General features: G+C 41.0%; 1 protein-coding gene across 1 annotated transcript in view; it reads right to left on the reverse strand.

Moving 5' to 3' along the window:
- Positions 1–19583, reverse strand: part of tnpo3 (transportin 3) — an 84406-nt gene that overhangs the window by 23960 nt on the left and 40863 nt on the right. Inside the window, exons 12-16 of the mRNA XM_048554022.2 lie at positions 19064–19255; positions 17641–17732; positions 17324–17400; positions 10493–10553; positions 6650–6790 (exon numbers count right to left, since the gene is read on the reverse strand). Of these exons, the coding sequence (XP_048409979.1) occupies positions 6650–6790; positions 10493–10553; positions 17324–17400; positions 17641–17732; positions 19064–19255 (563 nt within the window). The remainder of the gene's footprint in view (positions 1–6649; positions 6791–10492; positions 10554–17323; positions 17401–17640; positions 17733–19063; positions 19256–19583) is intronic.

A 19583-nucleotide genomic window follows, 5' to 3' on the forward strand; every position in this document is an offset into this window, starting at 1 on the left:
TTCTCCAAAACCATCATAAACCTTAGAATCGTACAGCTGTACAGCAATGGAAACAGAATCTTCAGTCCAACTCATCCATGCCAACCAGATATTCTAAATTAATGTAGTCACATTTGCCAGCATTTCGTCCATATCCCTCTATACCTTTCCTAATTCATATACCCAGCCAGATGCCTTTTTAATGCTGTAATTGTACCAGCCTCCATCACATCGTCTGGCAGCTCATTCCTCACACACACCACCCACTGCATGAAAAAATTGACTCTTAGGTCCCTTTTAAATCCCTCCCATCTCACCTTAAACCTATGCCCTCTAGTTTTGGGCACTGCTATTCTGGGGAAAAGACCTTGGCTTTTCACCCTATCCATGCCCCTCAGGATTTTACAAGCTTTTACAAAGTCACCTCACAGCTTCCGACACTCTAGGGAAAATAGTCACAACTTATTCAGTCTCTCCCTACAGCTCAAGTCCTCCAACCCTGGCAACATCTGTGTAAATCTTTTCTGCACCAAATTTTGCAAAGTCCTTTCTATAGAAGGCGTGCAGTATTCCAAAAAACGAGGCCTAGCCAATATCCTGTACAGCCGCAACATGACCTGCCAGCACTTATATTCAATGTACTGACCATTAAAGGCAAGCATACCAAATGCCTTCTTCAGTATCCTGTCTACTTGGTACTCCACTTTCAAGGAACCACGAACCTGTACTCCAAGGTCTTTGGTTCGGCAACACTCCCCAGGGCCTTACCATTAAGTGTATAAGTCTTGCCCTGATTTGCATTTCCAAAATGCAGCACCTCACATTTATCTAAATTAAATTCCATCTGCCATTCCTTGGTCCATTGGCCCCCCGATCAAGATCCCATTATACTTGGAGGTAACCTCCTTCACTGTCCACTGAACCTCTAATTTTGGTGTCATCTGCAAACTTACTAACCATAACTCCTGCGTTTACATCCAAATCATTTACATAAATGACAAAACGCTGTGGACTCAACACCGATCCTTGCAGCATGCTAATCACAGGTCTCCTGTCTGAAAAGTGATCCTCCCCCACTACCCTTTGTCTTCTAACTTCGAGCCAGTTCTGTACCCAAACGGCTGGTTCTCCCTGTATTCCGTGTGATTTATGCTTGCTAACCAGTCTACCATGAGGAACCCTGTCGAACGTCTCACTGAAGTCCAGACAGCTCACCACCACCCTGCTTCATCGATCCTCTTTGTTACCTATTTGAAAAACTCAATCAAATTAGTGAGATATGATTTCCCAAACACACAGCCATGCTGACTATCCCTCAGCAGTCCTTGCCTTTCCAAACACAAGTAAATCCTGGTCCTCAGGATCCCCTCCAACAACCTGCCCACCACTGACGTCAGGCTCACCAGTCTATAGTTCCCTGGTCTTTCCTTACCACCTTTCTTAGATAGTGGCACGACGATAATCAAACTCTAGCCTTCTGGCACCTCACCGGCGGCTATCAATGATACAAATACCTCAGCAAGGGGTCCTGCAATCACTTTCCTAGCTTACAATCATTATGTTTCCAAAGTATTTCCTCACTGATCCACTTGGTCAACCTTACTTCCAAGGATCAGGTCTAACAATGCATCTTTTCTGTTGGACTGGATGCACTGGAAACTCTTCCAAACACAATCTAGAAATACTTGTCTCTCAATGCCCCTTACGCCATCAGTACCCTGGGCTATACTTGGGCAAGTGAAGCCCTCCGCAGAAACCAGAGTTAATTACAGTGGGATCACTCTCATTTCAGGAACAAGCTCCACATACCACAAGAAACCTAACAAAGAATCAAATGGGATAACAGTAAGTCATCGCTTTGAAGCAGCAAATGATCAACTAAATTCTCCAGCAAAGCAAAACAAAACTGATCCTCAACATAGAGACAAAGCGAGCTACCAGTTTGCTGGTCTGAAGAGAGGATGATAGAGATACAATGCCTCAGTACAGAAAGAAAATAAATGGAGCTGAAGCACCTCACTCAAACCCAAGTGATGACATTTTGTGAGATAGACCTTTTTCTCAATCATGGCATGCAACATATTCTACATTTAAAGGCAGGATCAGCATGACATAACCCAAATGGTACAGTAGTTAGTAACAGACCTAAGAAATTTGCAATGGGAGTCTCATTTAAGACTGCTTAACTGATGTCCCGAAAAAAGAATTTCAAAGATCAACGTATGTAGCTCTGGCTAACATTAATTTGGTTCAAGATAACAAAGTGTGAAGTTGGATGAGCACAACAGGCCAAGCAGCATCTCAGGAGCACAAAAGCTGACGTTTCGGGCCTAGACCCTTCATCAGAGAAACGTCAGCTTTTGTGCTCCTAAAATGCTGCTTGGCCTGTTGTGTTCATCCAGCTTCACACTTTGTCATCTTGGATTCTCCAGCATCTGCAGTTCCCATTATCTCTGATTAATTTGGTTCAGATGGGGTCACCTCCTCTCTATTCAAAGACAGTGGGTTTAAGACCCCGGTCTGGAATTTGATCAAATAATCTATGTCAACACCGCTGTGTATGATTGAAAGCACACTGCTACTATCCTCCCTCAGCCAGGAGGGATGCAGGCTTGCAATCAATTTCCCACAAGCCAGTTCCAGGCTAGCCGTTCTAAGCACTGAACAGATGAAATGGTGTAAGAGTTGCTGATATCCCACTGCCTGCTTGAATGCAAGCTGCAAAGGGACCAGGAATAAGTCACCGATAGCCCTCGAATGGCAAGCACAGAAGAAAATATAGGAGAGATTTTGATCTCAGTTGAGGAGATTAATCATTGAACCTGCTGTATTAGAGAGAATCCTACTACCCATTAGTAGATATTAGAATGCAAGAAATTTTAAAAATTGAGAAAAGCAATTAGATCCAAGTCCAACCCTTCATTTGATTATAAACAATCCACCCTCTAATCATGATATTTAACCTAGCTTCTCATCATGTCTCAGCTCGCATCCTAAAAATATATCTAAATTTCACCTTCTATAATGCTCACTTCAAAGTTTCTTCTCTTATAACCTAACCCATTGTTCTATTAAACATAAGAGGAGGTGTCAATACCATTTCAGATTTTGGATCAGAGCACATATTTTACAGGATAAGTGACAAAGTTGCAATAAGTTATTAAAAAGGCATATGTAATTTTTAGTAACAGACCTAAGAAATTTGCAATGGGAGTCTCAATAAAATGTCTTTATTACTACAGAGTTTAAAAATAGGGAAGATGTGTTGCAATATTACACAGTAGTGGCAGAGTTGTGCATAGTGCATCATATCCAGTTTTGGTCCTGTATTACTTTTTAAAAGAGATAAGCTGCTATTTAAAAGATATTCAACAGGCTAATTACTGGGATGAAGGAGTTAGTTTATTAAGAACAGCTAAACAGATTAGGCCTTTATTCATTACAGCTTAGAAAATTTCAGGATGATGTTTGAAATGTATATGACTGAGGGAACTTGACAGGCTAGATATTTCCACTCCTCAGGGGGATCTTGAACTGGGGCCATTGTTACAAAATAAGGATCGCTCATTTAAAACTGATATACGACAAAATTTCTTCTCCGAGGGTGGTGAATGGCAAGAGTTCTCTGTGGAGTTATGGATGCTTGATCGTTGGAAGTATTTAAGGAGCTGGTAAGTAGATCTTTAAGATATCAAGGAGCTAAAGCATGCAGCAGACTTGTAATGTACTGAATAATTAACTCCTGTCCCTATTTCTAATGTTCTTAGGAAGACTAAGTAGCAGGGAATCTGCTACCACCCGCAGAGCTCAGACAAAACAAAAGAATGACATTTAAAAAAACATCAGCTAAAACATCAGTTCTCAAAACTCGCTAACATCAGCTAAAGCCACGCAAGAAACTAGGCAGGGCTGGGCAGATTTGTTGCCTAGTATCCATATGGGACTGAGGGTAACACCTAGTGGAGTGACTGGATTAATTCCATTTCAATTAATTACAGGAAGGGCAATGAGATTACTAGGAAATGCTCTGACTGGTTGCGAGGAATTAGGTACCTCAAGTTTACAGGTTAAATGATTTGTGAGAAAACAGTACAACGGCTGCCCAAACTGTGACAGTAGATTAAGGATCAGCAATTTCTGAACGATATAGAGGCAGAGATGAAAGCAGGACAGGCAGAGGTAACCAGTGAGAAAGATGAGGTTTGCACCTAGGTGGGATGGACCATACATGCAATACATATGTTTACAAAGACATAAAAGGAACACGGCACTAGAAACACTGGTCATAGCTGAAGTGTTTGGCTAATTAATTTTTAATTCTGTCTTGCAGAACTAATCCCCAACTAACTGGTGACAACCACAACATTATTTGTTTAATTTACAGAATGTTGTTTGTCATATCAATGCTTGTAGAATTGATGTTTTTAGCATTGGGAACGAGGCATACAATCCAACACACACCCATGTGATACTGACTTATGCTAATTGATGATGAGATCTTGTCTGACAAAGCGCACCATGAGCTAACAGACCCACAATATTGGTTTGCTTCATAACATTCAGGTCAAACTCCAGCACGCTGTACAGCTTTGGTCAAACAAGTGGCAGCACAGACAGCTTGGTTTTATGTCAGGGAGCAGAAACGGCTGCATCTCCAGTCTAGGTACTAGGTCGACTGAAATGCAATTTGGTCAATCACGTTGTTACAATATTCAACAGAGGAACCACAGTAGTAAATTCAATTGGTTTGACAACAGTCAACTGAAAGGTTTGGACTTTACGTTATCAATCCTGGGAAATCTGAGGAAGGGGACAAGGATCTGGGACAGGCAGCTCAGCACAAACCAAGACCTGACACATATTCAGAGTTTGGCTAAGTACCAGAGAGCTATGCCTGGTTTACTATTAGATTGAAAAAGGTGCAGGCAAATTTTTTCAAATGATGCAATCAGCAATGATTTATGCAACACCCATAATCGTGGATACTCCAGCAGACAAGGTAACTACCTTTTGAGATAAATTCATAAAGGGTGAGGTACCCTGTTCTGGCTGTCAGCTCAAGAGTTTTATATGTGCGTACAAGATGACAGTGGAATGTATTCTTTGTGATAATATGTTGATTGGTATTGTTCTGCCAGTCCACTTATTGCAGAGTCTACGCCCGTTAAGACACTGTATAGGGTAGAGAATATTAAGGCAATGGACGGATTACCTGAGGTACCATAATACACTACAGCATGGTAAAAATGAACCTAAGGCTGAGCACTTAACAAGAAGGACTGTAAAGCTGAATTTTATTTTTTTTAAATTTTTCCTGCCTTTAGATTCAATGTTTTGATATATTTTTCTGAGCTTTAAAATGACACCGAAGAGGTGCGACAATATCAACACTTTTCACTGTATTTTGTTACAAAATACACATAACAAATAAATCAAATATAATAAGGACAAGTTTAGATAGACGCAGCACACACTTATCTGATATATATAACAGAAGGAAGGAAAGATGTGGATTGTAGCAATAAATGGATACTATATGGACAGCAGAAGAGCGCCACCTCATACGAGTGATGGTAGCTACCATATTAACACATGGCTGCAGGAACATTTGACTGCGCCTTATCCATAGTTTTTGTGCTTATGCCCACAGATTCCAGTTAGAAGGGTGGAACTAGTTGAAATATGTAAACTGGCAAGGTGTGAAGACCATAAATGACAATCTGATGTAATACTAAAATCTGTTCTCCTAGGTTACCCCATTATTGGCCAAAGACCTCACCCTAATCTGGGGAAAGGCATTGCAAGGGTATAGGACATTTTGTACGTTCCAGTAATAGGCCTGAGCCTTAATTAATAACATTGAAACATCTAGACTCTGCAATCTGGTGTGAGGAATTATGGAACAAATATACAAATATACCAATGGATTCGAATAATCTCTCATGCCCAAGTTATTGCACAACTGTTACTAATTTTATTTCAATCATGCCCGAGTTAATGCACCAGGTGGTCGAGTGGGGATTCAGAAATCAGGCCAACGGGGCATGAGGTCAAGGGCCTCAACTGAAGGAACAAACAAAAAAGATGGTTTGACCCATTGTCTTTAAAACCATAAGCTGGATATCTGGCCAGAATCAATGGGTGGCAGAACATAATGGAAAAGGACAAGTCCACTGTAGGCTAGGCCAAGGGCCTAGAGAAAGGTGGTGGGGGGTGGGGGGGCTGAAAGAGTTAAGTTAGCTTGGCTAAAACTTAGAGTCCGTCTGTCATCAACTAAAATGGAACTAAAACAAACTATCCAAACTGTCAAGTCAGTAGCTTTCAAAAGCTTTAGACAAGGGGGGGAACACAAGGTTTATAAAAAAAAAGTGACACACCAATCCTGAAGTATGAAAATTAAAATTTTAATGTGCATGTTGTGATCTGTATAAAGCTTGAAGGTGTTCAGTAATACATTAGAGTATGCTCTGACCCTCATATTAAAGTTTCTCCCCATGCCTGCGTATGAAATAAATGATTGTTTACTCGTCCTCCTGGAGTCTATCAATTTGCCAAGTACATCTACAACACTCATTATCTTGCTAAAACATCTAATTATTACGAGCACAGCTATCTCTAAAATTCTTCTTCCTCATTGCTATCAGCTGGCAGGGTCCACAGACCAACTCACCTGGGTGACCAAGGGCTGAAGTAATGCAGCTGACCCTTTCCCTACACATCGGACAGCAAAACGCAAACACCGACAACAGCGTTCCACAATTCGATTGTCAGCTTGGTGCTTGTTCAAGGTTTCAGATAAGACAGGCCAGATCTAAAAACAGGGAAATGGAAAGTCAAAGGGAACTTTAGAGAACTCAAAATAACACAGAAATAAGAACTTGTCTTTAATCTCTTTCATGAGCTCAAATCATTCCAAGGCACTTCGAAGTTATGAAGTAAATATTCATGCATGCGCATGTGTGTTTGTATTCACTGTTTTAATACAGGAAATGCAGCAGTCTATTTGCACACAGTAAGCTCTCAGGAGGGGCATGTGATAAAGACAAAAACAGATCTATTTCTTTAGTGATACTGATTGAGGGATAAATATTAGCCCAAGACACTATTACTGACTTCCCTAATCATCTTCAAAATAATGCACAGGGATCTTTTACATTCATTTAAGAACAAAGAAAATTATAGGACAGGAACAGGCCCTTCGGCCCTCCAAGCCTGCGCCGATCGAGATCCTCTGACTAAATCCGTCATCTATTTTCTAAGGGTCTGAATCCCTTTGCTCCCTGCCCATCCATGTACCTGTCCAGATACATCTTAAAAGACGCTATCGTGTCTGCGTCTACCACCTTCGCTGGCAACATGTTCCAGGCACCCACCACCCTCTGCGTAAAGAACTTTCCATGCATATCTCCCATAAACTTTCCTCCTCTTACTCTGAACTCATGACCCCTAGTAATTGAGTCCCCCACTCTGGAAAAAAGCTTCTTGCTATACACCTTGTCTATACCTCTCATGATTTTGTAGACCTCAATCAGGTCCCCCCTCAATCTCTGTCTTTCTAATGAAAATAATCCTAATCTACTCAACCTTTCTTCATAGCTAGCGCCCTCCATACCAGGCAACATCTTGATGAATCTCCTCTGCACCCTCTCCAAAGCATCCACATCCTTTTGGTAATGCAGCGACCAGAACTGTATGCAGTACTCTAAATGTGGCTGAACCAAAGTCTTGTACAATTGCAACATGACTTGCCAACTCTTGTACTCAATACCCCGTCTGAGGAAGGAAAGCATGCCGTATGCCTTTCTGACCACACTATTGACCTGCGCTGCCACCTTCAGGGAAGAATGGACCTGAACACCGAGATCTCTCTGTACATCGATTTCCCCCAGGACTTTTCCATTTACTGTACAGTCGCTCTTGAATTAGATCTTCCAAAATGCATGACCTCGCATTTGCCTGGATTGAACTCCATCTGCCATTTATCTGCCCAACTCTCCAATCTATCTATATTCTGCTATAATCTTTGACAGTCCCCTTCACTATCTGCTACTCCACCAATCTTCTATTTGAGAACACACACAGAGTTTTGTCTGAGTTTCACTTAAAAGACCAGGAAATGTAAGCCCTCATGTTCGTACCTTTGTCTCTGGACAGGGATTTGAATCCCCAATTTTTAAACATCAGAGTCAGAAGTGCCAACAACCAAGACACAGAAAAGCAAAGTATGTGAAACTGCAGTGTAGGCTGAAAAAAAAACAGGGACCCTTATTTAAAACATTATAGCTTTGCCCTCAAGTGTTTTGCACTTGTAATACTTAATTCATTTTTAAGGATACAACTTTCAATTCTGAAGCAGAGTTTTCATTTTAACCTCTTTGTTTCATTAGTAGAACAGAAGCAAGACTGTTCAAATTAACTTCTTGAAGGCCAAGTTCATCATCTGAGGTATGGAATGTTCATGCTAAGTAACAGAAGATTTATTCTGGATATCCACTTTAAGAGATCGAAAACTCCTAAAATCTGATGCCATATTTTTCTTTGGATTAAATCACAAGATGTGAGCTTGTTGGAGGTGCACTCACTTAGGCAAGTGGAGAGTACTCCATCATACTGCTGACATGTGCTTTGCAGAATGGTGAAAGGGTGAGTTACCTCTGTAGAATTCCCAGCGTCTGACTTGCTGTAGCCCCAGCATGTATTTAGCTAAATTTAGTCAAATTGAGCGTTGAGACTCAGTGGGCCAGAAAACTAACCATGGAAGTCAAAGGAACTTGTCTCCTATCCCCTTCCACTAGAAATAACAGTGGAGTGCAACATCTACAAGTTGTATTCTAGAAATTCACCAAGGCTCTTTAGAAAGCACTTTGGAAAATCACGACCGCTATCATCTAGAAAGACAGGGGCAACAATACATGGAGATACTACCACTTGCAAGTTTGGCTCCAAGCCACTGATCACCCTGACATGGAAACATATTGCTATTCTTTCAGTGTCACTGGTCAAAATCCTGGAACTCCCTATTTACAGGAGATTATGGTTGGCCAAGATACAACAATTACATTAAAAACTTCAAACAAACAAAAATATAGTGGGAAAATCTGTATTCAACTGAAATCACCTAACCAGTTTTATTTAGCATCTCAATGGGCAACACCTTCAGCATTGCCAGCCTAGAAACCTACTCGAGACCCAAAGTAGGGTTTAACCCCTAACTGTGCAACTCAACTCAGCCATGCTGTTGCTATGTCACTTAACTCAGTCCAGCTGTCAAACATAATAAGGACTGTGCAATATGAACTCATGAATCAATCACTAAGCGTGCTTTGAAACATAAGGGGAGCAGCTTAATTGAAAACAAAAAGAAATCTGTCTATGCCATAGGGTACAAATAAATGAGAAAGGAAGGATTAGGTAAGAATAAGTCTGGAGTCACTAACACCACACAGGATAGCGTCTTTAGAAAACAGAGGAAGAATGAGGCTGTTTTTTACCAAAAAGTTATTCCCTAGAATTAGACAACATTAGCACAGCTTAAAATGACTCCTCATTCTACCTCCCCTTGAGGGTGGGAAGATTGCCTTTCTATTTAAACTACTGCATGCTATATCGCAAAAGATTTCTCAATGCTGTTAGATAGGGAGTTTTAGAATTTTGACACAGAGACGATGAGGGAACAGATGATGTGATTCAAGTCAGGATGGTAAGTGACTTCAAGAGTATTGTCTTCCAATGCCATTACTGGTTCTTCCCCTCTAAACTGAGGAGTTTGATTGTATGGATGGTACTTCCAAAGGCAGTCTGGCCTAGTGGTATTATCGCTGGACTGTTATTCCAGAAACCCAGATAATGTACTGGAGATCCGGGCGTGAATCCCGCCATGGCAGATGGTGTAATCTGAATTCAATAAATATCTGGAATGAAGAATCTAATGATGATCATGAATCGATTGTCAGGAAAAACCTATCTGGTTCACTAATGCCTTTTACGGAAGGAAACTGCCATCCTTACCTTGCATGGCCTACACGAGATTGCAGACCCACAGCAATATGGTTGACTCTTAACTGCCCTCTGGGCAATTGGGGATGGGCAATAAATGCTGGCCAAGCCAGCGATGCCCTCATCCCATTAATGAATAAAGGAAAAAAAAAAACAGGAAAAAAAGTTGTCTGCAGTCTCATGTGCGAATGGTGGAAAGAGTGCATGTTTCAATTCTGAAGCCGATCACACTTACCTATTGCTCTCTGATTTGCTACTCCATTTATCACGAGGCTCCATGATATTGTTAAAACCAACATTCATTGAAGGGAAGGGATGAGATGGACAAAACATCAGAATGGATGTGTCAGAGCAGACCCTATCACATATTTTAGGAAGGAGTGAATTCCAAGATGGGGTTGAAGAGCAGGTGGTTAGAATGTATTAAGTCAAACAATCCAAAAGAACATTCCATATCCACAACAAACAACTCATCCATCAATAGTACTGACTGTGCCCTTCTGACACATGCACTTACTTCATGTATCACCTTCTGACATGGATGCGTCTGACCATTTTCAACAATAGGGTTTGTGTGTCTGAAATGTGACCAATTTAAATTATTAATAACTCATTTGACATTCTATACAGAATTCAATAAGATTAAAAAAAGACATTTGTTGATGCAGAAGAGAAATTAAGTTGGGAGGTCATTTAGCAGCCATATAGGACGTTGGTTAGGTTGCTTTTGGAATACTGCAATCAATTTTGGTCTGCTTGCTGTAGGGAGGATGTTGGCGCAACATCGAGGGCCGAAGGGCCTGTTCTGCGCAGTATTGTTCTATGTTCTAATACTCAGTATCTGTAGTCACAAAGCCTTCTCACGCTAAGTTAGCAAAGTTGGGTAAAATGACAATGGCTGTTAATAGTAAAAACATGCAAACTGCCCACAAGAAGGTCTGATCAGTTGGACATTCAATACTCTATCCAGACTAAGTGTTCACAATGGTCACACAAAATTTCAAGTCAATTGGTGTCTAAGTGGAGTTTCACTACACATTGTGACAGAAAAAATGCAAGTTTGAAACATCTTCCGAAACCTTAAGATTTTTTTCCCCCCAATTTCAATTACTTCTGGAAAATAAATAAATTATTTACACTGTGACAATTACATAGATAATCTTCACATACAATACAGGTAGCAGTTCTTCACCTTCTGCATTTTATTTGAAGTTCTTTATTGCAAAGTCCAAGAAATAGATGAAACTTCATGATTATCTTTGCTTACTTGCATCTTTCCTTCCCAAATACCTTTGCAATATTTATTTAATCTTTTTTATACCCAATTGTTGCAGCTCACAACACTTTCGACCATTCCTCCATAAAGAATTTTGCAGTGGGGTTTTAAAAATAAATATAAGCCAGAGCCGATGCATGGCAGCTGAGTTTAAATGCTCAAACTATTTCTCTCTCCACAGAGACTCCCCGAGCAGAAGAATTAATCTATTTTCATCTTAAAAGCAACAGACGTGCAAATTGAATTTTAAAGACAGATATCCAGGCAAAGGTTATTTAGTGCGCTCAACTTGAATCAATCGCTCGATATGTAGCTGCAGCTAATATTCATTTCCACTGTTAAGGCAGAAAAGCCTTCAAAATGGTTGGATATTGGTATAAACCTTACTTCTGGTAGTTATACACGAATTCCAAAAACGGTAAAAAGATTTATTTAGAAGTGTACTCTGACTAGCTCATTACTTTTCACACTCTTTTTATTCAAAGCATTGAAATTTCAGCAGCTATATTTTCAATTCTTTTGGCTCTAAGTTCTGGAATTCGTGCTCTCAACATATTCTCACTGCTTCACTCCACTTTCCTCCTTAATATTTACTTTTGATCACCTGCTTCACCATCCCCTTACAAAGCCTGATGTTCAATTTTGTCTAAATGGATCCTGTGAAAGAACGTCAAGACATTTTAATACACTAAAGGCACTTTATAAACAAACAGTATTTAGATCAACAGCAGTGCAAGGGTTAATCACTAAGCCTAGTAACTCACATTCCAGATTTGTACAGTAGAATAAAGCTGATCATTGTGGGGTCCCATTCAACAACCTGTACAGCAGAGTCAGGTTTAATCATTACCAAGTTTTTATAAGGTGGCAAGGACTAATCACTGTATGTAGTTTCTGTTTTGTAAGGCAGTACATGATGGCAAAGTTCCCAAGAATCTGCTAACTTTGAGCACAGGTTATAAAAATGGTTTTCACTGCAACATTCCCTTGATGGATCATCTGATTCAGGCTGTGAGCAACACAGCCATAATGACCAGTGAAGACCCAGGTTTAAATGCTACTGTGGTCAGTTAGCTGATCTCAGCTGATCTGTAGCAATAATCTACAATATTCTTTTTCCCACTGCTGGAAGCACAGAATGAGCACAAGAATATGTGCACGTAGATGGCAGATATGGAATTCACTGTAGTATTCCCACAGTTGAGAAATATTGCACTTCTGTACCTACGGAACTTTGGCCTTGCAGGAACCGAGCAGCATCAGCAGCAAGGAAGGAATTAAAGGGAAAAAATAAAAAAAAACAACCTAAGACTGATTTTTCACTTTTTCCACTTCAATACAGGAGAGGAGTGATGGAACAAATCTTTTACTTTTTAAATACAGAAGACCACAAAAAAAAACCGGCTATACAGAACACAGGAAAGAGAAGTTTGACAGCACCCAGGTCACAGGCATGCATTCACTATTCTGGAGGCAGATGTCTCCCCGTCAATTTTGCTACCCTAACAGGAAAAGCTGTTTAGGGAGCAGGTGCAGAGTGTACAAACTATACATGACAGTGTACAGGCAGTGCAGGAGAGCTATGCGATACAAATGGAGACCAAGAGTGGAAGATAAACAGGTTTTAAAGACATATAGCTATTATGTCAGTGTGAGCTTCAAGTCATTGAACACGCTGATTTCCAACAGTTTGTTGTGAAAAGACTGATCAGAAAGTGAAATCCAAAAACCTGACAATCATTGGGAAAAAAAAGACATATCTTGCTGGACCTTGTCCCCTTACGCTCATCAATGCGATATAAAGAGCTTCATGAATTCCAGTAATACGGAACTCTGTGCTACCAAGTAACTAAATGATAATAGAGACAGTAACCATGACAGAGCTACACATCCCCAGTCTCTTTCCAACTGTCCCAAGCAGATGGCTGTGTGTGGGTTATCCACAGCATGAAAAAGGATTATTATAAGTGAAACACATTGTTAACCGCTTGAAAAGCAATGAGTAGTCGTGCAATTAGGACCACGCTAAAATATCATACAAATCAGTAACATGGATGGTGCGTCATGATTTTGATTAGTTTTGTGAACAGCAGTCTGCAGCTGAGTTCATGTGGGATCATGAAGATTGAACTAAGACATATCGTCAAATTCTGAAGTTACCAACAGGGGCCGAAAATGGGAAAGTATTACTGAAACTCTACAAAGCATTAGAGAGACGGCACTTGGAGCGCTGCATACAATTTTGATTCCCTTACTTGAGGAAGGATGCAATTGTGTTGCAGATAGCTCAGAGGAAGCTCATCAGATCGATTCCAGAGGTGAGGAGTATGTCTTATGAAGATATATGAAGCAGCTTAGGCCTATACTCTCTGGAGTTTAAGAATGAGAGGAGATCTAATTAAGGTTTATAAGATGTAAAAGGGAATTGACAAAGTAAATATAGAAAGGATGTTTCTTCACATGGGGCAATCTAATATGATAGGTCAAGGAGTCTCTCAAAGGGTCGCGAAATTGTGAAATTCATTATCCCAGATAGGGACATTGTCTATCTCCTTAAATTTACTCATATTTTAAACACACAATGGGTTGAAGGGTAACGGAGGGCGTACAGGAAAGTGGAATTGAGGCCGAGGAGAACAGCCATGATCATGTAGAATGGTGGAGCAAGCTCGAGGGGATGAACTGCTTACTCCTACTCCTAGTTCTACGATGTTACGGACAAGCAGGCTGAAGAACGATCAGGTCCTTCTAAGTAACATAAGTAACATACAGGGGAGACAGGAAAAGATTTAGGAGTTTCACAGTCTGAATCAGATCATAGAAGATCAAGAACATAGGTTGATAATATAATACAATGGGATGGGGAGAGACTGGCACAAACTATGTGGGTGTAGGTTAGAAAGTATGGCATACACCATAGACAATGGTTCCTGAAATCTCAGTGGAGCCTAATGATTGTTGTCCAAAGTATTCATACTTCAGCAATTTAAATGTCTAAGAAAACAAAAGTGAAAATTTTGCTCTTGTAAATGTAAACTGCATCAATTTTGGACTTACTCCTGCCATCAGCAATAAGATCTGTACCCACTAGGACTTCATCCCAGATGGCAAATTAAACAATTTTCACAATACTAATCTCCTGGCTTAAAGTGCAGAGTTTGATGCATCTCCTAGTCTTTTGGAACCAATGCAGCAAACCAGATGATAGAAAATTCTGATCTTGTATCTTAGATGTTCAATCTATTGAACTATGTTGTCGCAATAACCGTGCTCTGCAAAGATAAGTAGCTCCAGGATTCTCACCCAGCAATGATGAAAGAACAGTGGGTGTCCAAATCGAGATGTGGTGAAACCTAGTAGATAACTTAGAGCTGGTGGCTGTTAATGGGCCTTTTGGTCCGAGAAACTTTACTGACCCTTTGTAAAAGCATTCCAGTGATCAAATCAAAGCTCTACAATCCTGCTTTTTTCAATACTCAATGACAGTAGACAGTTAAACAACTAACAAAAACAAAGAGGCTGGAAAAGCTCAGCAGATCCAATAGCATCGGTGAAGGAAAACACAGAGTTAACATTTTGGGTCCAGTGACCTTTCCTCAGAACTGGTGGTGGCTGGGAAAAAGTCAGTTTATACGCAGTTGTTAAACAACTAATGTTAGGAAGCTCCAAAAACATACTAATTCTTAACAATGGCAGACAGCAGCAACAGAGGGCAAAAGACAAGGCTGCAATGTTGGCAGTCACCTTCAAATCAGAAATAACAAGTAGATGACCTGTAGAAACGACCTGTGTAGTGAATGAAACCTTTGAAGAGCAGGTGTGCATGCTGGAATGGATAGAGATAGAGGAAGCTGATGTACTGAAAATTTTGTCAAACATTAAGATTGACAAGTCGCCAGGCCTGGATCAGATTTGTCCTCGGCTGCTTTGGGAAGCGAGAAATGCAATTGCTTCGCCACTTGCGAAGATCTTTGCATCCTCGCTCTCCACTGGAGTCGTACCTGAGGACTGGAGAGAGGCAAATGTAATTCCTCTCTTCAAGAAAGGAAATAGGGAAATCCCCGGCAATTATAGACCGGTAAGTCTCACGTCTGTCGTCTGCAAGGTGTTAGAAAGGATTCTGAGGGATAAGATTTATGACCATCTGGAAGAGCATGGCTTGATCAAATACAGTCAACACGGCTTTGTGAGGGGTAGGTCATGCCTTACGAACCTTATCGAGTTTTTTGAGGATGTGACTAGTAAGGTTGATGAGGGTCAAGCTGTGGATGTGGTGTATATGGACTTCAGTAAGGCATTTGATAAGGTTCCCCATGGAAGGCTCATTCAGAAGGTCAGGAGGAATGGGATACAGGGGAACTTAGCTGCTTGGATACAGAATTGGCTGGCCAACAGAAGACAGCGAGTGGTAGTAGAAGGAAAATATTCTGCCTGGAAGTCAGTGGTGAGTGGGGTTCCACAGGGCTCTGTCCTTGGGCCTCTACTGTTTGTAATTTTTATTAATGACTTGGACGAGGGAATTGAAGGATGGGTCAGCAAGTTTGCAGACGACACAAAGGTCGGAGGTGTCGTTGACAGTGTAGAGGGCTGTTGTAGGCTGCAGCGGGACATTGACAGGATGCAGAGATGGGCTGAGAGGTGGCAGATGGAGTTCAACCTGGATAAATGCGAGGTGATGCATTTTGGAAGGTCGAATTTGAAAGCTGAGTACAGGATTAAGGATAGGATTCTTGGCAGCGTGGAGGAACAGAGGGATCTTGGTGTGCAGATACATAGATCCCTTAAAATGGCCACCCAAGTGGACAGGGTTGTTAAGAAAGCATATGGTGTTTTGGCTTTCATTAACAGGGGGATTGAGTTTAAGAGTCGTGAGATCTTGTTGCAGCTCTATAAAACTTTGGTTAGACCGCACTTGGAATACTGCGTCCAGTTCTGGGCGCCCTATTATAGGAAAGATGTGGATGCTTTGGAGAGGGTTCAGAGGAGGTTTACCAGCAGCAGTTGTGGAAGCAAGGTCATTGGGGTCATTTAAGAGACTGCTGGACATGCATATGGTCACAGAAATTTGAGGGTGCATCCATGAGGATCAATGGTCGGCACAACATTGTGGGCTGAAGGGCCTGTTCTGTGCTGTACTGTTCTATGTTCTATGTTCTATGTTCATGACCCAAACTGCCCTCCTGTGGAGATCTCTAACTTTGGAGGCCAGTTTTTAGCCAATGTGATTCATTCCATCAAGCACAGGGTACAAAGGAAATTCCACGGGCACCGACAATATCTCTCTTAGCTATAGTGCTGAAGGTTCATGCTCCAAACTAACTGCACATCTAACCAGCTGTCCCAGCTACACCAATGTCATCAAGGGACACCCTGTTCACAAAGAGCAACCCTAATGTAATCTGCACAACTGCTGCTCCACTTTTAACTATCAGTGAAATGATGGAATGTGTCACTGATATTGCTACCAACGAGAATTTATTCAACTGATTATTCTGGGTTTTGCCAGTACCACTGAACTTTAATCATTACATCCTTGGTCCAAACACCGATAAAGCAACTGAGTTTTAGTGTGGAAACAAGAGTGACTGCCTTTGACTGCAATACAACTGATTGCAGCAGCAGAGAGTCAAAATAAAGTCAGACAGCAATAGGAAGCACGGGGAAACCTCTCTACTTAGTGGAATCACGCTTAGCATGAAGGAAGATGGTTGATTCCTAGGGCGTTACTACAGGCATTCCTCAGAGTACTCCCCCAGCTGGAATCATCTAAAACTGCTTCAATCTATTGACATCCCTTCATCATAAGGTCAAAAATGCAAATATTCACCAATGATTGCAGGGTTTAATCGCACTCCTAATTCTGCACATAATGAAATAGACAGTGTTCATTGTCAGTTCCGAAAGTGGATCACTGGACTTGAAAAATGAACTACGTTTCTGTCTCCACAGATGCTGCTGGGCCTGCTAAATTTCTCCAGCAATTTGTTTCTGTTTCATTTGTCCCACAATCAGCAATGTAACTGTACCATCACAACAGCAGAGTGGAGATAATTTTGAGAAAACACAACATACCTGAAAATAACAGCCAATCGATCCAGCCATATGGTGGGGTCTGTAGCAAGGCCATTGGCAGGCTCTTGTGCCAGGAGCTGCAAAATAAAGAGAACATGAACAACTTGATGACGTGGGATTGAACAGATGGGGAGAGGGAGCAGGAAAGCAATGTTTAACAAGTGAGAATTATTTGAGATAGCAAGTGGACCAGAATTAGATTTGGAACATCTATGACATCTACAGCCAAAGAAAAACAGAAGCATTCTATGCCACATGTTTGGTCCAAACTCAGGAGGTACTGCATTGATCCATATGCCTTTTGTCTACTCTCTCACCTTTTTCAGTGCCAGCACTTGTACAGCACACAACTCACTGAGACATTCGGTGATCTTCTCCAAAGGCAGCCGGCAAAGAACAAGTGCTGTGCCTAAATAAAAAATAAAATAAAATTTATATTGCAAAAGCAATACACAATAATTCTCAACATTATAATCTAGCCTCCACTCAGATATTAATAGCTTTGAAATACACTGTGGATTTACTAAATATACCAAGTAGGTGTAGACGATATAAAAAAACAGCGCTGGTACTTTTGTACTTTAAAGCAAATTTGTTGTGCAGGAAACAGATTGTGGATTCAATTCAGAGGACATATTGTTTCTTACCTGATGCATTAGATAAAGATTACTTCCGGTAACCAAAGCAAACCGAGGTACTGGTGACATTGGAATTCAGAAATAAAAGTAGAAATCACTGAAAAAAAACTCAGCTGGTGTGGCAGCATCAGTGGAGAGAAAGGGGTGGCACGGTGGCTCAGTGGTTAGCAATGCAGCCTCACAGCACCAGCACCCAGGTTCGATTCCAGCCTCAGCTAACCGTCTGTGCGAAGTTTGCACATTCTCCCCATGTCTGCGTGGGTTTCCGCTGGGTGCTCCGGTTTCCTCGCACAGTCCAAAGATGCGCAGGCTAGGTGGATCGGCCATGCTAAATTGCCCATAGTGTTCAGGGGTGTGTGGGTCAGAGGGGGATGGGATGCTCCAAGGGGCGGTTGGGACTTGTTGGGCCGAAGGTCCTGTTTCCAAACTGTAGGGAATCTAGTCTAATCTAAAGCAAATTTAGCATTTCGTATCCAGTCATCCTTATACTAGATCTGAAATGTTAACTGCTTTCTTTCCGTAGACGCTGCCAAGCCTGCACAGTTTGTCCAGAAATTTCTGATTGTTACCTCCAGTAATGCCTTTTTTTTGAAAAGCACCAAAGGAGATCATCAGTCTCCAAGAAATATCACATGCCTCAGTGACTTTAACTCAACCCAATGTTGCAGTATTCTAGACAGGTTTTTAAAACTCTGCTCTCTCAAACCAGACTTTTGGTTCTATTCAAAATAATCTTTCCTCTGTTAAGTGAACAGCGAACCATAATCAGCTGATAATTTACTTTCCTTCACAATGAAAGGTTAGCCTGATCTAAGCAAGCGATCAGAAATATTAAAGGAAACCAAACCTTATCTCTGGTGTCACACCTATTCACTAAAGCCAACAGTAAAATTCACTTAACTCGCTGGTGAACTTACTAGACTGGTCCAGACTGCCACAGAAATGGGAAATAGAAGGAAAGAAGAAATTGGCAGGATAAAATATTATGGTGAACACTGCTTTTGAACTTCAGTCAGGACACAAATACATTTTATGCAATTGCCATCAAAAAGCAAATTCTGTTGTCTTCAATAGTTATTGCGCTGATTAAGATTTTTAATACCTTTCAGGAGACCAATGGCAGCTTCATGAGAGAGGCTGAATGTATCGAGTGAACGAACGATTTCCAGGAGGCCCTCAAAGTGCTGAGTCATGTGATCACGGCAGGAGGAGCAGATATTTTGAATGGCTTTGGCTGATGCCGAGGCAAGTGCTTTCTCCCGTAGTCCTTTCATTAAATAATTTAACACTGGATCTTGAGGGATGCAGAGTAAGAAAACAAAAACAGATAATTGCTTTTGGGTTTACATATTTGCTCTTGATAGCATATTTCCATTCCATTAAATTCTATCTGGTCCAACCATGTGTAATGTTTACTTCACCTGATACAATCAATGCAACTTTCAGTTCCTTTTTAGCTTCTACTTAGCTGGGTGCTACGTTACGGTAGAATATCTATGCTATTTGTCTCCCTTTCACACGTTGGCAAGTGTGTGGTCCACATGAGCCTCTTTCCATTGAACACATCAATAAAAAATACCTAGTGATTCCTTTCTCCACCGTGTAGTTACAAATTAGTTTAT

The sequence above is a fragment of the Stegostoma tigrinum genome, chromosome 25, assembly GCF_030684315.1.
Source record: "Stegostoma tigrinum isolate sSteTig4 chromosome 25, sSteTig4.hap1, whole genome shotgun sequence".
Classification (NCBI taxonomy): Eukaryota; Metazoa; Chordata; class Chondrichthyes; order Orectolobiformes; family Stegostomatidae; genus Stegostoma; species Stegostoma tigrinum.